Source organism: Clytia hemisphaerica, unplaced genomic scaffold, assembly GCF_902728285.1.
Source record: "Clytia hemisphaerica strain Z4C2 unplaced genomic scaffold, Clytia hemisphaerica genome assembly, whole genome shotgun sequence".
In the NCBI taxonomy this organism is placed as follows: domain Eukaryota; kingdom Metazoa; phylum Cnidaria; class Hydrozoa; order Leptothecata; family Clytiidae; genus Clytia; species Clytia hemisphaerica.
This window is the reverse complement of record NW_027104146.1, coordinates 907,610-925,917: the sequence shown is the minus strand read 5'-3', so window position 1 is coordinate 925,917 and position 18,308 is coordinate 907,610. Positions and strand designations below refer to the sequence as shown.

Here is an 18,308-nt window from a genome sequence, read left to right as displayed (position 1 = left end):
TCTCGGGCTAATAATCAAACTGCGTGGGCAGAAAATAACAACAACTACCTCAAACTGAACGCTATTGTTATATTCACCCGAAAATCATAGTAGGCGTAGTAATGTAGTGCTTATCAACCTTGATTCCCGTCTGGGAGGTCAGGGTTCGATTCTCACTCGGTGCTATGATTCACTTGGCAAGTGAATGTATCTTCACCCGGGTCGACCCATGCCTTGAGAGGGGAACTGGGCACCATCACTCTGATAAAAGAGTATGGAGAGTGTGATAGGCATTGCATGTGGTGTGGTTACGATACTCATGGGTTCAACACCTGCGAAGATGTATGTCCTTCCATGTAGTTCGAGTATCTTCGTCTATACACCAATAACTCTGTCTTGTCGCGAGCGCAGGGTTAGCAGTGTCTGGTAAGCGTGGTAATTTCCCTATCCTAGGGTAGGTATCTATCCAGGGATAGGGCTCATTCCGCATGATTTCGGAGGGCTCACTTCTCTCTTCTCTCGCCCGAAATCATATACCTTATCGGGGAAAACTTCGTCGGGGAAAATTTTCGTCGGTGAAAATTTTCGTTGGGGAAAAATTCGTCACTTGCTGGTAGTTGGTAAACGCATTAAGGCCGGGGAAAATTTTCGTCACTTGTCCAAAATTTCGTCACTTTTCCCCAACGAAGTTTTCCCCGATAAGGTATATTAAATATTTTTACTTGTGCAAGTTTGATACTAAGCAACCAAAGTTTCAAGTACTTGTTACTGTTTTTTGTTTTCAAAAAATTTGTTATTATTGGCTAGTGCTGTTTATATTCATGATATGCACCACTGCAATGTCTTCTGACATTACGTCACGGAACCAATAGCTCATTGGTTGGAAGTGACGTAAAAGCAGTCAATACGTCACTTTCAACCAATCAGCTATTGGGTGGAATGGAAGACATTGCAATGGTGCATATCATGAATTTATGGCTTTCACATATGTGTTTCATTTGTCTTTTACTTTGATACACTAGTGGTATTTTGTTTTGGGGTCAAGTCAATTATTGATACGCATATATTAGAATCCTCAATCCTGGGCTTTTTACCTCGAATTTTGACTTTAAAGTTTCCGATTTTCAAAAAACGGTCCCTTTATCCGGCAGTCCTTTAGTTTGTACACAGACCCGATATTTACGGCTAATTTCAAAATTTATTGCCGTAGAGGGTCTGTTGTCAATGTCTTTTCTGATTTGAGATTTTTCAAACCGAACGCTGCGATCGAAGTGCGGATGAGAGAGGAGAGCCGACGAAAAAAGTGTTGCTATTTATAAAGCATACTTCATCGCTTAGGTTTCCGTACGGGGATTATTTATCAAACAGAAAATGCGCATATGCGCTCTCTAATTCGATTTTCAACGGGAATCGGGTTTTCATCGGATAAGGGAGCGTATCGAATAGTGGGGCGTCTTTTATGAGAGTTTCTTGTTGATGGTGACTTTCAATATTATCTAATGATGGATCGTATCGAATAGTAGAGCGTCGAATTAGAGAGCGTCATATAAATTATTGAAATCTAAGAATGTACTGAGAGTTTTACGGACTGAATAAATTTATCAAATGCAAGGGATAATGAAATGTCACTGAATTTGTTTATTATTTTTCATTCTTTTAAATATCCCTGTGAGATACGGTTTCTAATATAAAAAGGAGGGCACACGAAAGGACTATAGACAGTCACGCTAAATTTAGCCGCATCAAACGGATGAAAAATGAAGTGTTACAAACGTAGAGTAGAGAGCGCATCTTTCTGAGTTTTATGATGTATGAAAAATTCACCGCGATTTAAAAACAAAGATGGTTCGATCATTGTTGTTTTTGCGGTAATTCACTTCGCCGTTAAAGTCCAACAATTGCGTAATGTTATTTCATTCTTTGTGTTTGAGGCCTTAAGAATGTTTTGTTTGTCGTTCCTTCCTTGTTTTTTTATTCAAAAATTGCATCTTCAGGAAATGTTATATGTGTTCGCAACGCTATGAGTGGGATCCCAGCTGATGGACACAACGTTGTTTCAACGTTCATCTAACGTTATATGGACTTTTTGAACGTTAAATGGACACACAAAAAACGTTGTGTGCCAGCTGGGATAGCTTAATCTAGCTCAAGAATCCAGTGTCAAGAATCTGGTATCTAGAACTGCTTGCACCATTTTTTTTATTTTACTGATTGACGTGAGTACTATCAAATAAATGAAGCGAGAAAAGGGTCTGGGTTCAAGCAAGTATGTAATAGCAAGAACTTGAGTCCATCGTTGTTTTCAGCATTCATGGGATATTTGTTGGGCGTGAGGAAAACGTTGTGTGATAGCTGCATAGCTCCATTTAAGGAACTTCGTCGTAAATTTTGGAATTTTTTTGGATCTTCTACTTAAGTGTTAGCAAAAATTTGGAGATTTGATATTTCATAGAAAAGTGCTACCAAGGGGTATTTCGGGTCCCAAATTTTCCGAAGGACTTTTTTGTTTGCCTTGAAATTTGAAAACCTTCTTAACCTAAGGTTAAAATACCACTTGTGTAAAAATGAACGTTGTAGCACATAAGTAGAAAAAAAGCTAAATTTTTGCAATCGCAAATTTAACCGCTAAAAATCGCAAATCTTTCAACAAATAATACATTGAAATATAGCGCTTTTGATTCTCTAAAACAAGCAAAAGAAATTTTCGCAATTATATTTGACTATCAAAAGTTACAGGCATTCTTGTTTCACACTTTAGGCAGTTCGAGATTGTTGGTTGATTGTTGATTGAAGTCCTAATTTTGGGCCGCACATACGGTCGTTTTTTAACTAAACAAATACCTGAAGTTATTATTCAATATAGATTTTGATGGATGCGAGAAGATAGACGTAAGTAAAAGAACCGAGAATACCTTATCGGGGGAAAGTGACGAAAGTTTTGAAGGGGTGACGAAATTTTACCCCGACGAATTTTTTCCCCAATATTTTATCACCCGACCAAAACTTTTACCCGATCTTTTTATCCCCAACCAAAACTTTTGTCGGGGAAAAGTAACGAATTTGAAATTTTGGTCGGGGGAAAGTGACGAAAATGCCTCTAGGTGACGAAATTTTTCTCCGACGAAAAAAAAACCCGACTAAATAAAACTTCGACATTTTTTCCCCCGAGAAAAATAAAAAAGATTAGAAGAATTCAAATTTTCTTAGAATTTTGGCGCTATCCAGAAATGTGGTACGATCGCGAATATTGTTATTTTTGCGGTATTCAACTTGACGTTTCAAGTGGAACGCCTACAGACACTTGATAAGTATCTTAACATCAAAATAGTTTTTGAGAGCAAAATTATTTTTCCAAAGATTTTTCAGTTCATTTGATATAGAGTATCCGTAAAAGTTATATGGTTTACGTTTTTGTGAAATTCGCCTTTAATAATTCGTTCAATGTGGGTACAGACATTCCATTTTACAGATAGAGTAAACAATGACGTTACCTGGGTGCATCTTGATAAATCAGATTAAGCCATTTTATTTATACAGTAAAAGCATCGGGGATTGCGAGTTAACTCAAGTTATGGAGCTATCACTGAAGATTGGCGTGGACGCGCCATGAAACTCTGAGTTTGAAAATAATTTAGTGTGGAGATATGCAGATTCCGAGTTTGTTCGAGATATGGAGAAATCGAATTATGGAGACTTGTTTATGATGGTTTATCGCTGAATGGGCCAGAAAACTTATTCGTGCTATTATTCGAGTAAAAAGGGTTGAGTTATAGAGACTTCAATGAATGGTATATTGCCTTCTCCACTCCGGTAGTGCACTTGACGCTCTCTAATTCGATTTTCAAGGGGAATTGGATTTTCATCGAATAAGAGAGTGTGCCGAATAGTACAACGTCTTTTACGAGAGCTCCTTGTTGACGGTGAGGGCGTCGAATAATAGAAGAACGTCGACTTAGAGAGCGTAAACAGTAATAAGCTTCGCATGTCTGCAATTTTGCGGCAGCCTCGAATCGATAAAATCTCGTAAAAGATGTCATAATGATAACTTACAAGTTAATATTGGGTGAAGGCAATCTTCCGGTTCCCTCATACATTCTTATCATGTGGTTTACAATGCTTTTCAGGAATCTGGTGAAAGAAGATAATATAATGTTAATTTAATTTTTTTACTGGCTTTCTATTACACCCCTGTAACACAGATCTTGTGGACCCTCCCCTTTACTGGAAAACGTGACTAAAATTTCGTCCTCAGTAGGAAAAATAGCTTAATTTGTAGTCTGAATCGCAGACCTCTACAAAACCCCAGGTAGTATCCCGGGGGGGGGGGGCACTGGGTTTGCGGACTGACGGTATGTGCGGGCCAAAAATTGGCTTTTATAATTGCACCCTTACAGTGCAGCAAAAATCAGTGAAAATCATACCCTTAGAGTGCATTTTCCCCCATATTTTCGATCCCTTTCGTGCAAAAAATGGTCAAAATTCTAGCATTTTGGGTCAAAATATCTAGATTTTTCAAGAATTTTCTGAAATTTCTACCCTTACAGTGCATCTCTAGTTTTTCCGACCCTTACAGTGCATTTTAAACATATTGGAAAACCGCACATACCTGTCGGTCCTTTTGCCCAGCTGCCCCCCCCCCGGGTAGTATCTATAAGGAGCACGGATCCAACATCATATCTAATTTGGGAAATTGAATTTGTTTTATCTCCAACGATAATTTAATTGAAAAAACATTGCTTTCCAAAACTATCTCCACTGAAGTTGTTTGAGCTGAGAACAATAGAAATCCGTTGGAATTTCGACAGAAATTTTCATCTATACTTCTGAGAAACATTCCATCGGGCTGTGAAATAGTGGTGTGCTATTCTAGTACGGGTTTCTTGGGGGGGGGGGGGTAGTAAATACATTTTGATCGTTCTTAATTATTAAGTACAGAAGTTTTCATCTTGACAGGATTGAGTTTGGAAAATCAACCAGTCAAAAGAATAATGTGCGAGATATCTAATTGGTAAAAAATACAGTTGAAACTATTTCGATCTTCAAGGGACCAAGAATTTTCTTCGAATAAGAGAAAGATTCGAATTATGGAGAGTGTTTTAAATGACTTTCTAGCTGAGCGGACAAATGCTTAAGTTCGAATTACAGAGACATTCGAATAGTAGAGGTTCGAATTAGAGAGATTTGACTGTACTTCTAATTAACGAACAATATGTTTGGCATAATGATGGTGAGTTTATTTGTGCAACGGAAACGGTTAGCTTCTGATTTGTTTAGATCCTGATTGACTAGGGACGGCGTCTTCGGTCTTGAAGGTTAAAACTGCAGGTTATTCCGAATCATTTCAGTCACTCCGCCGACCTCTAAATATAGCAAATCCATAAATTCGCTCATTTTCTATCAAAGGTAGCGCATTGAATTTCAGTTCCATTGAAGAGTTTTTGACGATGTTATCAACGCTCAATCAATACCAATCAAAAAAGAGAGGAAAAAATATTAATGTGAATTAATTATACTTTGGTCTCTTGTAAGAAAAGACTAGTGGAAAATACAAATTTCTTATAACACGACATTGAAATATTGACTATATTTCCTAGGGAAGTATGATTGCTTTTTAGTTGCCTTAATTTACATTTGGATCTGATTTTAGAATATAAGAAAGATGAAACAGCTGAGAAAGATGGATCATTAAAGATCTTTACCCATAGATTTATAAAGCTTGCTGTATTTGCCTCAGTTAAAGTTGAGTGATTTGAACGTGTACTGAATGTGCTGAAGTTCAATCACAAAAAATATTTGCGATTTTCACGGTACAGAGAGATTGGGTACGCGGTCATAGTTAGTTTGGAGGACACTTAAGGCTTTTTAAATTGACTTGAACTTATCAACAATGTCAGAGATTAAAGTTCAGTCAAAATTATAGACTCTCAAGGACCGCTAACCTGAGTTGATGTAATGTATATCAGCCAGGAGTCGAGAAAGGAATCCTAAATAAGCCTCGATCAGAGAGCAGTACGTCTTTCATTGGAGGCAAAATGGGAAGCTGAAAATGGTATCTTCGGAAGGAAGAATAAACAAACTTGAATAAACTGAGCAACTTTTCAAAAATTCTAATTTATCTTTATTTTTCTGGCAAAAACTTTTTCGTATCCTTTGCGGGAATTTTCGCAGCCATACCATCAGGGGAGTTCATACGTTGGGAAAAGATGGCCGAGTTTAATGCAAGATCGAAGTAGATTGCGAATCGATAAACTTTCCTCTGTTTTATTTCCATCGATTGATTTTTACCATCGATTTTGTCTTATATATTTTCTTGGGATTGTTTTTGCTAGTTGGGAACGGTAGTTTTAATATTTTCTTTTGGAGTGGGTTTTGGTCTATAGAGGATTTTCATGTCTTGTTAAGTTATGTAATTTCCGTCATTATGGAAGCAAACGTTCGTTTGATTTGCGTAAAGGCCGGTCTCCACTTTCGCGCGAAATGGGCGACAGTTTTTTTCTTAACCTTTTTTGCCTGAAGAAAAGATAACGTCATAAAAAAGTTGAAGGTAGTAGTTCATTTGCTTCATTTTTCAACCGACCAATGACCTTACAAAAACGTCAAAAAGTTTTCGCTCATGTCGCGCGAAAGTGGAGACCGGCCTTAAGGGATTGCTTCTTCAGATTCGAACGTTTTTCTTCCATAATGGCGGCGGAAGCTATGTAACTTAACAGAGCATGACAAACCTCTATCAACAGTTCTGTAATTACTTTTTCCCATGCTTATAAAGAAAAGGATTTACGAGAATTGTAGATCGTTATCGGGTGGTATTAAAGCATAAAACTGTTGAATGAAAAGCTTGCAAGGTACACTTTGAATGTTCTACTCTTTCATTCAGCGCTTGCGTTGATGAGGAAGTATGGTTGAAAGCTGTATTGTCGACTCTCGCTAATTCGAACTTTATATTAAAGCTTAAAACTGTTGAATGAAAAGCTTGCAAGGTACACTTTGAATGTTCTACTCTTTCATTCAGCGCTTGCGTTGATGAGGAAGTATGGTTGAAAGCTGTATTGTCGACTCTCGCTAATTCGAACTTTATATTAAAGCTTAAAACTGTTGAATGAAATACTTCCAAGGTACACTTTGAATGTTCTACTTTTTCATTCAGCGCTTGCGTTGATGAAGTATGGTGGAGAAAGCTGTATTGTCGACTCTCGCTAATTTGAACTTTAGCAGGAACACTTGATTTATAGGAATTGTGAAGTTTACTCCATGATGGGGACTGATTATAAATTCAAATTTTAGATTTTTTTAGCAAACCAGAAAGTTAACAAATGTTAAAACAACACGTTATCAAACAATGAGTTAAGTAATTTTGCGACTAAGGGAAGCTGAGGGTGACCCGAAGGTTCCCCATTTCTTAGCTGTCTACTTAAAGGTAGGGGAGGGTACCACTCACTTTCCATGGATCTTTCCGCTTATCCTCTACCATTCTCTGTGATTGCTGAGCATCAAGCAGAGTAGACTGATGTTTATGACCATTTTATGCAGATATTCAAATTTGACCTCCTCCCCCCCCATGGTGCAATCCCAAGTTTTTACAATACTAAAACGCTCCATGTGTGTGGACCAAAGTAACATCTTCATTATCATTTCAGAAAAACTAAAGCAAATTTCCAAAATACACTTAATCAAAGATACAGACGCAAAACAAAATGGCAGCCAAGTTATTTACAATCATCTTTCTACTGGTCACCTATTCAGCTACCATTTCTAGCATCTCTGTATCCAAGCAACCGAAAAACAACAACAAAGAAATCACTAACAATAATGGCGGCAGCAATGATGACAATAAAACGCCTTGTCAGCGAAAAATAGAAGAAGATGAAAAGCGAAGAGCTGCTATTCGGAAAGACATGTTAGATTTATTTGGTATACAGTTCCGTCCGAACCCCGATCTTTTCGGACACTTAAGCCGTAACACACTGTCCGCTAAGAAATACATGTATGATTTATATAAAACATCAGTGACGTCAGACTGTGTGACGTCACAACCAAAACAAACGAACGTTACCATGGAAATGATGAAAGATGCGGATACTGTGGTCAGTTTTGTCAACACTAATGGTGAGTCAGCAAAAATACTTTATTAACTGTTGACAGTTAACTTTTACTTTTGGATCTTATTTGACAGGTTTCTCTGTTATTGCGAAGCGAATATACATGAGCGAAGCAGTTTTGCTATCGTGTATATGTACCTTTAAATCTCACCTACGCTGGGGAGCGCAAATGAAAAATTACTTTATATATCCAATCTTTCAAACGCAGAAATGATTGAGAAAGCCGTCCGCCCTTCCTTAGATCAAACCTAGAATCGCGGCGGAGAGACCTGGAATTACGGATGGTTAAATTCGTTTTTTTCAAAAAGTGTCGCCTCGTGCGTTTAGATATACCAATTCTTAAAAGCTAAGGAGATAATACACGCGGTCACCAGTACTAGATAAGCCTTGTTTTTATCTCCTTAAGGTTTAAATTAGGAAATCTAAAGAAGAGGTCGGAAAATCAGCGCGGGCTGGAAGCGTTCAAGAAGCGTTCAAATGGCGCTCATTTTTCAAGAAGTCATTGCATTGACTCGAGCAAACTCTTTCGAAGGGCTTTCGAACTTTTCCAAATTCGAAAGTTGACTGAAAACAACATTGTTTTGAAAAGAGAAATTGGTGTTTTGAAAAGAGATGGTGCTTGATGAAAAGAAACGAAGAAAGCAGCTGAACTTGCGGAATGAGAAGAAAGAAGATGGAACTTTTATTCGTTCATCGACAGGCAAGGCTCAACAGAGTTTTTGCTTCATTGCAAGAAGAGGATCTAAGCTGAAGAAATGAACTGTATACATATGGTGGGAAAGCCATTCCTTTTGGCTTTTGGTTTAGATTGAATTGAATCTTGGTAGTATGTTGAAGTGCTGGACTTTTTGTATATTTTGAATTGACGGGGACAAAAATATTTTGCGCTTTTGGATATGGCTAACCTGGAAGAATTTATTCCTCCCCTTATTCAGTGGAAGGAGAAATGTTTGTTTCTCGTTGTTTATGAAATTTTAGCTTGACCGACCCTCGATAATGTGGGATCTTTGGTTGTTGTTTGTTGTTTATGAATACTGGGAATACGCATGTGGTCAGAGAAATAGAACATTGACATGTGATTGTATTTTAAAAGATTTTATTGTTGGTAATGGTAATTAATGGTAATGACTTGTAAAATGTCGAAATACAACGACAAAACATGACATTATGTTTATGGATGCATTTTAACTGTTTTAAATTCCTGTGCTACAGCCGAGAAAAAAGTCACAGATTTTTTACTTTTTATGTGAAGAGTTTGCTCCTGTTTGTCAACAACTCGAGTAAGAGGGTAAAAGACTGTCAAGTACTTGCCTCCACAGCAAACTTAAGCTAAGAGTTTCCCAACTTTGAAAAAAATCACAGCCAGTAAAATTTAGAGGTTTTACTTAGTACAATCGTTGAAGAATACTTTCTATATCTCAGTTTTCTTTATCTGGTTTTTCTTTATTTTTATCTCAGGATTTTACAGCGCTAATAGTTTAGATATAATTTTAGAACTTTGTTAAATTTAGGATGCAATGTAATGATACAATATATATTCCTAATTAATATGGTTATCCGGTTATTGAATTTTGAAACTACTTAAGTCAACTTATTTCTATTAAATTCTAGTCTTGAAATCCTCTGTGTTTCACATCTCTGTCTCAATAAACCGAGTGATGTTTAAAGTTTGTTTAACTTTTTTTGATTCTCTGGGCTCTTTGCAAGGAAGACCTTTTGAAGAGGCTAGAGAGGTATTTTCCCTCCCGGGAAGAAATTATTGCCAAGTTTTCCAGCGGGTCTATGACACAGGGGTGTTTATTAGTCAGGCACATCCCGCGATCGCGTCATACAGGGGTGTTTATGTTAGGTAAAAAGTTTTTGAATGTTATTTTTATTCGAACGTTCGAACGTTCGAAATTTAAAATTAATTAGAAAGATTCGAATGTTCGATTTTGAACGCAAAAGTTCGAAACCGGAAGTAAAACGAGTCTAAAACAAAAACTAAGAAATAAAAATACTCAAGGCTCAGGGCGGACAAATGATTATTGAACTTTTCACAACGATTCATGAAAAAAACCATATAATTTTCCTCAAATCCGTAGAAGTAAACGTCGTAAAGAGGCTCGGTCTTCCTGAACCTGAGCAGTTGTCGGGGTTTCGCGGGGTTTACATTTACGAATTGATCATGAATCTATTTTAACTTGCAATTTCTAGTGTGTGACCCTATAAATATTTTGCTTGCAACTTGCGAATCGAGTGACTTGCCTGGATCGCTTCGCAATTCTTATACATATACACTAGTTCATGATATGCACCACTGGAGCGTCCTCCATGATTTTTTAAAATTTCCACCCAATACGTCACTTTTTCTACTTTTTAAGTGACGTATTCATGATATGCACCATTGCAATGTCTTCTGACATTAAATCACGGACCCAACTACCGTGAGTATCAAAGCTCGAACAAAATATCGAATATTTTAATATTTTCTCTATGAAAACTTGGCTTCTGGTACTGTAAAATTAGTCAACTTTCAACCAATCAGCTGTTGGGTCCGTGGAAGACATTGCAATGGTGCATATCATGAATTGGATGGAAAATTTTAAAAGTTCTCAGAAGACTCTCCAGTGGTGCATATCATGACTTTGAGCGCTTGTTCATGTACGGGGGGGGGATGACCAACGAATTATCCGTACTTCCCAAGCAGTTCCGCAGAAAAGAGGGACGCAAAATTTGTGTAGGAAAGCAGATTTTTATGACACAGTAATATTTTCTTATAATATGAAAAGATAATAACATTGTCATAAAAATCTGCCCTCCCACACAAATTTTGCGCCCCTCTTGTCTACCCTACTACCCAGGGGGATCGACCCAGGTAGTCGGCGGGGATGTACCTTCATGTATGTATAGATTAGCTTTAAGACGCGTCGAGGCTTGTGAGTACTATCTATAATGGAAAAATGAGTCATAACAAAAAATCGCTAAATCTTCTGTAATAAAGCGATTTCCCTATCAAAAATTTTAACACTGTCTTCTCAACAAATTATCACCTTTCTTTTAATCAACACAAACGATTATCTCGTCAAAGAATTCTTAAGAGAGAGATTTAAATCTTCAAAATCCTTTAAGAATTTATGCGGATTTTCATCTTTAGTAGTAGCGCAAATATTTTGACAAATCATCTAAAAAACATTTCAATTAATTTAGCGTACGTGATCACTTCAACCAATCTGAACCGAAATTCCAATGAGTGAATGAGTTACTCCTTTCATCTCATGGTTGATTGAAATTCGATTGACGTTTTTGCTTACGTTAATTTGTAATTTCCCGCAAACCTGTAATTTCCCTCCTAGCTTTTGTAATTCCCCTCCTAGATTTTGTAATTTCCAACAAAAGTGAAATTTCCATCGTTTGGAAATTCACCATCTTTTTCGAATTTCTTACTAACTTCGAAGGCTTAAGTAAATGGAATACCATCCATCTAAAACTCGATTCGCGTTTCTATGACTTTTTTGAAACCTGTTTTTAAAGTTTCAGATTGATTTCCAGTGTTAAGTTGACGTCTTTCAGAGTTGTTAGAATTACAATCCAAACCATGAGGTTAACCAGGAATCCCATGCTTGTTTTCGTGAAATTCGGGATAAATTACCCTCGGTCAAATTTCGAAATGTTTTAAATTTCCAAAGCTCACGTATAGGGGTTAAACTACCATTTTGGCTAGAATTTCAAATTCATTTTATTGACGCGACTATGATTTATTTAAGACCGCTATCATTTTAATTTGATGTGATTATAGAAGAGAGAAAAAGAAAAAGGGGCGGTTTGTAAAAATAAGTAATTTAATTTACGGTTAGTTATACAAAATGATCATTGAATTTAAAGATTTTGGAGCAAGATAAGGATCTGTGGCACGTTCTTATTGTTGGTTTAATCAAATTTAATGTTCTTTCCAAACCAGCGGGAGGGATAGATTGATAAGCTTCTTGATATCAAAATTATCTTTTTCGTGATATTCATTACTTAATGTTTTTTTTACGGAAACACCTCGATTTTTAACCAGTAGTGACAAATTCAAGCTACAGAAAAAAAAGTTTAAAATTTGCCACTTCTGGCATTCCATAGAAAACATTACGTCACAAAAATCATGAATTCCAAAGTGCACTATTGAAAAATTTTCAAGTAAATTTATGGTGCACGAATCTAAGCCTGTACAAGTTCTTTTGTTGTGTTCTGAAGTCAGATATAGATAACACATTATTGCTCCAACATGTGAACAAACTTCCCTGAGACCAGCCATGCAATTACAGTGGGCATTAATGATTTCACAGTCTGCTTTAATTGAAGTCCAATAATGCAGTGCAGTTTGAGTGAATTGACTTTGCCCATGCCTCACTCGAACATTACATTCTTTGCGACCTTACCTCGGAATCCTGGAGATGTAAAAATACTCATTATACACCATATAAGCCTTGTTGTCAACATACTTTTGCTCTAGATACCCGGGATGATGTTGTTTCACTATTTCTATTAGAATTTTTACGGCTGTTGAAACTGTACATACTTATCCCGTCGATTATAACACGCTAAAGGTGGAAAAATTCGTCGGATAAAAATGACGAAAAAACCGTTTAGTGAGGGCCGACGGATAATGTAGACATATTAGATCTACATCTAACTCTTTCTCGGACACGTCATTCATGCAACATAATTCACAAAAATGTTCTGCTTTAAAACCAAATTGATGATTCTCGTTTTGTTGCTTTTTAGCCTTGGTTCCAAGACCCAATATAAGTGATGAGGATGGAAGTATGTATTTTGACGTTCAGTCTAATTTTGTCGTGAAGCGTACACTAGCCTCTGAGCTTCGTCTTTACCTTGACGCATCGAATAAAACCGTTCCTGATTCACGACTCCGTGTAACATTGTACGAAATTGTTGTTCCAAAGAAACGGTACCGAAAACTCGTTTCCATAGAGATTAACGCAACAGAATCAGCATGGCATGGTCTCGATGTCCTTGATGCGACGAAACGTTGGAAACAAGACTCGACTACTAATAATGGCGTCTTAGTAGTGTGTCAGACATTGGATAAGAAAATGAAATCGTTAGCTGATTGTGGATTGGTTGATTTTAAGGGAGAAAATGAGAATAAACCGTTTTTGGTCTCGTTTTACCAATCGGGAGACGAAGAAGAGATTTTGGCTGAGCAAGTCCCTTGGAAGGAAGAAGAAGAAATTTACAAGAGCAGTGAGCATGCGCGGAGACGGAGAGCGCTTGAAGGGCTAAAAGATCTGTTCCCGCAGGTGGAAAATATCGCGTCCGGATTTGGAGGTATGTCCGGAGGGCCTAATAAGAAGAATACGTCTATTTGTAAACGAAAACCACTTTTTATTGGCTTCAAAGATTTGGGATGGTCGGATTGGATAATGGCACCTGAAGGATACAAAGCGTCCTATTGTGAGGGCGAGTGTAAGTTCGCCCGCCATGATCATTCGAACGAGAGCACCAACCACGCCCTTATACAAACACTTGTTAACCTGATGTTCCCTAAATATGTACCACCGCCCTGTTGCGCCCCCATACGGCTGGAACCACTTCAAGTTTTGTTTTTGGATGAGCGGAATAATGTTATTATGAAGAAATATGCGAATATGGTTGTCAACGATTGTGCATGTCAGTAAAAATATTTACAGCAGTAGTGTACATGCGTAGTAAATAATCGTTTTATGCGCATACGTAGTATAAAAAGATATTACGCTTAGCAAAAAAAAACAATTGCTAGATATTACGCATTCATTTATGCCGTAATGCAAATATGGAGAAGTTCTGAGGAATAAAATTGCCGAGTTTATGTATGAGTGTTTTTCTGCGACGGAGACGGTAAGGTTCTAGTTTGATCCTGACCAACTAAGGACGACGGTAAATCACCACTTTTACCGTCCTCGATTTTGCAGGTCAGAACTGCGGGTTATTCCAAATCGCCTCAGTCACTTTACCGTCCTCAAAAACGCAAATCCATAAACTCGCTATTATTGAAAGCGCCATAGTAATGGCAACACATGTTAGAAATTGAGAGACCCTTACTTATCATACAAATGTAAGGACATCTTTGAAACAAGTTAACGGAAAGACTTTTGATTTTTGTGAGAGAAAAACGAAGAGCCAAAAAGAGTTTTATTTATTTTTTTTGTAGTTTTACGTTAGTACTAAAGTTATCTTAAATGAACTGAATATAGACTTTTGCGGGAATTTCTTAAAAAAAGGCTAAGAGATGCTTAGGTCGAAAGCTTAATAAGGCTGAAAAATGCTTGAGGGATGCTTATATCCTAATACTTAATACTGCTTATACTGCTATACTACTATAAAACTACTTATATCCATTCTACAAAGTAACTTATACTTTTTTCATAGGCTCGAGGTAATGCTTAGCATATGCTTAATTTTTCCCCATATCTAAGCCTAGATATGCTTACAAGTGCAATGCTTATAAAAAACATGTACTAGTTTTGCGAGATGATGGGTATGGCCGAGCTAATGTTCAAAAATCAACCCTGTGACTATTGGAAGAGATTAAAAATGTTTTTAAAATGTTCTTATTTTCACCATTTTATGAGTATTTTTGAAACATTTCTGCGATCTTCTAAGAAAGAGGTGTTTTAGAGCGTAAAGCCTTGAAATACTCATGAATTCTTTTGGCCGTCGAAACCCTGATGTGCTTATACAGTTTGTTCTTATAAAAACGTGTATCTAGAAAAGAAAATATTGCACGTGCGGGAAAAACAATTGTCCTGGAATTCTGCGTCAGTTTCAAACATTTTTGGCAAGAATTAATTTTGACGAACGACCCATTTCATAGGCGTAGCAAGATACCCTGCAAAATTTATGGATGAGAGTGGTTTTTACGACACTGTAATTATTGTCTTTGTTTTATCAAAAGATAATGAATGTCATAAACGTCTGCACTCCTTCATAAATTTTGCAGGGTATCTCGCTACGCCTATGCATTTTTGTTCAATATTTTAGCTGAAGAAAGAGGGGAAAAGGGTTTTAGGAGAAATAGAGACTAAATTGAAAGAAAATTAAATTTGACGGGAATTTGGTGAAGAACCTATAAATTTAAATTTGGCGGAAAGAAATTTTTTCCCTTAAGGTAAATTTTATTTAAGACGACAAATGTAAGGAGCAGGTTTTCTAATTTGGCTTTCTAGAAATCTCAAACCCTGTTTTGAAACCTTCAAATCGCCAGTGGGAAACCGTAGATTTAAGCATACTTTAATCGGAATATTTTTCGCGAGATTTCATTTCGTAAAAAAAAAATCGCGAAAACTTCGATATTTATTTTGAAAGATAATTTTAGATATGCGTATCCCAAAGAAAAATTATTGAATGTGGCCCTGTAAACATGGTGTATTCTACTCTGAATAAGAATTTTCGAAATTTCGTACAAATTTAAGGCAAGTTAGCGATTTCACACAGTTTTGTTTTCGCGAAAATGGTTAAAATACGCAAAAACGCGAACTTACATCTCACGAAAATTTATCCGATTGATAGTCATTTTACTTTACAATTTTTATCGACATTATTTTGTAAATACAAAAACAGTATTATGATGATTAACCCAAAAATAAAAAGATCTTTGAAAAACCCTTTACTTCATTAAAGTTCATGTCTCGCTTCTCTTTACAAAGGATGCCCGGTGCGCTTTAGGAGACGTCTCGTTAGAACCGTCCTACGCTAGCTTATACTTGTGGTCAGGTATTGTAACCCGGTAAATTGGTACTTAGGGAGAATGGGTACCAGGTATGTGCGAGCCATAAGAGGGATAAAAGGGATTTTTCACACCCTCGCAATTACAAAAAGGGGTACAAAAACCATTAAAAAGCAAATCGAGTCTCTGTAAAATTACGAAAATCAAAAATCGACTCCCTCAAAGGGTCATAAATTCGCGTTTTTTTGCGTAGTTTTCACACCAAATGCCTGATTGAAAGTAAAAATTATCACTAGACTCAAACTGTCATTCTAAACGCGGCCAAAATCTTAAGGATTTACTTTTTCTTACTTGGGAAAGGTTGAAGATTCTTTCCCTTCGGGCTTTAATTATGTACCATACCATGTGGTAATTTTGTGTCATGATCTTTGCAGTATATCTGAAAAGCCTATGCCTTTGCCTAGGTAGGTTTCTGTCTGTCTGTCTGTCCGTCCGTCCGTCCGTCCGTCCGTCCGTCCGTCCGTCTGTCTGTCTGTCTGTTCATACCGTGTAGTAATCACTGACTGAATTTTTTAAATCCTTTTGTGAGCAACAGCTCTTACATCTAACCCACCTACATCACGTCTCCGGTTAAATCAGGCGCCGGGCAACCTTGATAGGGCTTATTTCCGAGGCTAAATTTAGAAAATTCAGAAGTCGTTTGGTATTTACTGAGGTCATGTAGGTAGAGTTTCATAAAATGTCAGCTTTTTATTCAACCAAATTCTGAGAAGAAATTTGAGCTTAATTTCTCTCGTTAAATTACTGGTTGCAAATAACACCACGTCGTTTTATCTTGATCTCCTCCGTCTTTTTTGGAAATTTGATACTAGTCGTCCAGTTACTACTAATTAAAAAGAAATAAAAAAGAGCATTCTTTATTGTTTTTTCCAGACTGTTTGTTGAGATAGAGGAATGCCATCACATGAGAAGTTTGAAATGAGGATTTCAAATTTTGTTTGTTGAGGACGTTTAGTCACTATGGAAAATTTTTAACTGAAGCTTTTTAGTCCAGGAAGTATGGGGCATGAGATACGACCTTAAAGGTGAAAAAGATTTGAAACTGTTTTTGGGTTCAAACATATCTATATTTTGAGAATGGTTTTCAGGCTAACCAGGGGGCGATAGCTTTTCAGAGGGGGTGTATCGAGGGATTTTTGGAGCAGTTTTGCCTGAAGTAGGGCACTACATTTCAAGATATCTCATGAACTACGAATTAAAACCAATTAAGATTTTGCATGATTTTAGAAGACATCAAAGATTGTGTGTGAAACATTTCAAGATGGTAGCACGAATAATGTGTATTTTACAGAGCCGAATATCAAAATTTCATCTAATTTTTAAAAAATATATAACTTTTAAATTTCACACAGGGCTAAATTCTTCCATGAAATAGACGTTAATGCTTTCTGCTCGTAGTCAGTAAAGTTGTTTTATGGATTTTAGACGACTATTTGGGATTTACAGCCTATTTATTTTTGAAAAATAAAGTCAGAACTGCCCTAAAATGCAAGAAAAATTTGTCACGTTTTTCTTTATAAGCTCAGCAAAAAGCCAAGTAAACCTCATTAAAATTTCACAGATGTTAGTTTTTAAGGTCAGAAACATTCAAGTGAAGTTTCGAGATGGTGGGATGAAAAATGTGCATTTTACGGACCAGAATATTTCGAATTTTTTATAAAGATTAAGAGCACTCTTTAAGGCTTGGGGACACGAGAAGTTTTTTTCGCGTTGGTGCAAAGCAACATGCTCCATCCACCAACCTGAAACGCTTTCTCGTGTCTCCACCCTATATTTCTTTCTACCAATAAAAGTGAAATCTCACTTTTTTGACTTTAGTCCCTGGGTCAATGGAGCAAAATTGATTCGAATTAATTTTGCTCCTTTGTCCCAGGGACAAAATGAGCGTGTCTTTTGGGTATTTCCCTCACTTTTTGTCCCATGAAACAAAAAAAGAAACCATGGGACACGCACTTTTTTTCTTGTGTTGGTGGGATGGAATAATTTTTTTTCAACCAGAAGGAGTGCTGTCTTTCAATCGTTGAATTTGTCAAATAAATTATACTTTAACTACCCAATAAATATCACTAATCACAAAGATCATAATCATTTTATTTCTTGGCACAGTGTCCAAAAAAAGGCATAATTTGAAGGAATTGTTATTGCTGTTTAATTTGTTGTTAAATTTGAGAAAGGGCCCTCCTTTACCACAACTATAAAGAAAGTATCTGCTGTAGAATGTTATTGAGGTTCTGTTCAAAATCAAGGGGATCGAAAAAACTGATTTGTTCGAAATATTTCAAGGTTAAAGAAACGGCAAGTACAAAACGCCTACTACCTACTACTTAATACTTACTACCTACTACTTACTACCTACTGTAAAATAGCTCAAAACGGCTCGAAATTACCTTTAAAATATTCAGCATGTTAAAATTAGCAAAATCTGAAACTTTGGTGGCAAAAAAGTTAAAACTTAGCTTAGTACTCACTTGTTGAAAAAGTGG

At 36.7% G+C, this 18,308-nt stretch overlaps 2 protein-coding genes across 2 annotated transcripts in view; one reads left to right on the top strand and one right to left on the bottom strand.

The window, feature by feature from the left end:
• Positions 1-4,104, bottom strand: part of LOC136813870 (mRNA-capping enzyme-like) — a 34,902-nt gene extending 30,798 nt beyond the window's left edge. The window contains exon 1 of the mRNA XM_067070365.1: positions 4,030-4,104. Coding sequence (XP_066926466.1) covers positions 4,030-4,069 — 40 coding nt within the window. The 5' untranslated portion in view covers positions 4,070-4,104. The remainder of the gene's footprint in view (positions 1-4,029) is intronic.
• Positions 4,105-7,611: 3,507 nt separating this feature from the next.
• Positions 7,612-14,514, top strand: LOC136813871 (bone morphogenetic protein 5-like). The gene is made up of 2 exons (XM_067070367.1): positions 7,612-8,082; positions 12,825-14,514. Exons 1-2 carry the CDS (start codon positions 7,671-7,673, stop codon positions 13,736-13,738), a joined length of 1,326 nt encoding a protein of 441 aa, XP_066926468.1. The 5' UTR covers positions 7,612-7,670; the 3' UTR covers positions 13,739-14,514.
• The last annotated feature ends 3,794 nt before the right edge of the window (positions 14,515-18,308 follow it).

Coding starts and splice junctions, on each gene's coding strand:
- LOC136813871 (XM_067070367.1), top strand. CDS start 7,671: ATGGCAGCCAAGTTATTTACAATCATCTTTCTACTGGTCACCTATTCA. Junction 8,083..12,824: donor CAGTTTTGTCAACACTAATG/GTGAGTCAGCAA, acceptor GTTGCTTTTTAG/CCTTGGTTCCAAGACCCAAT.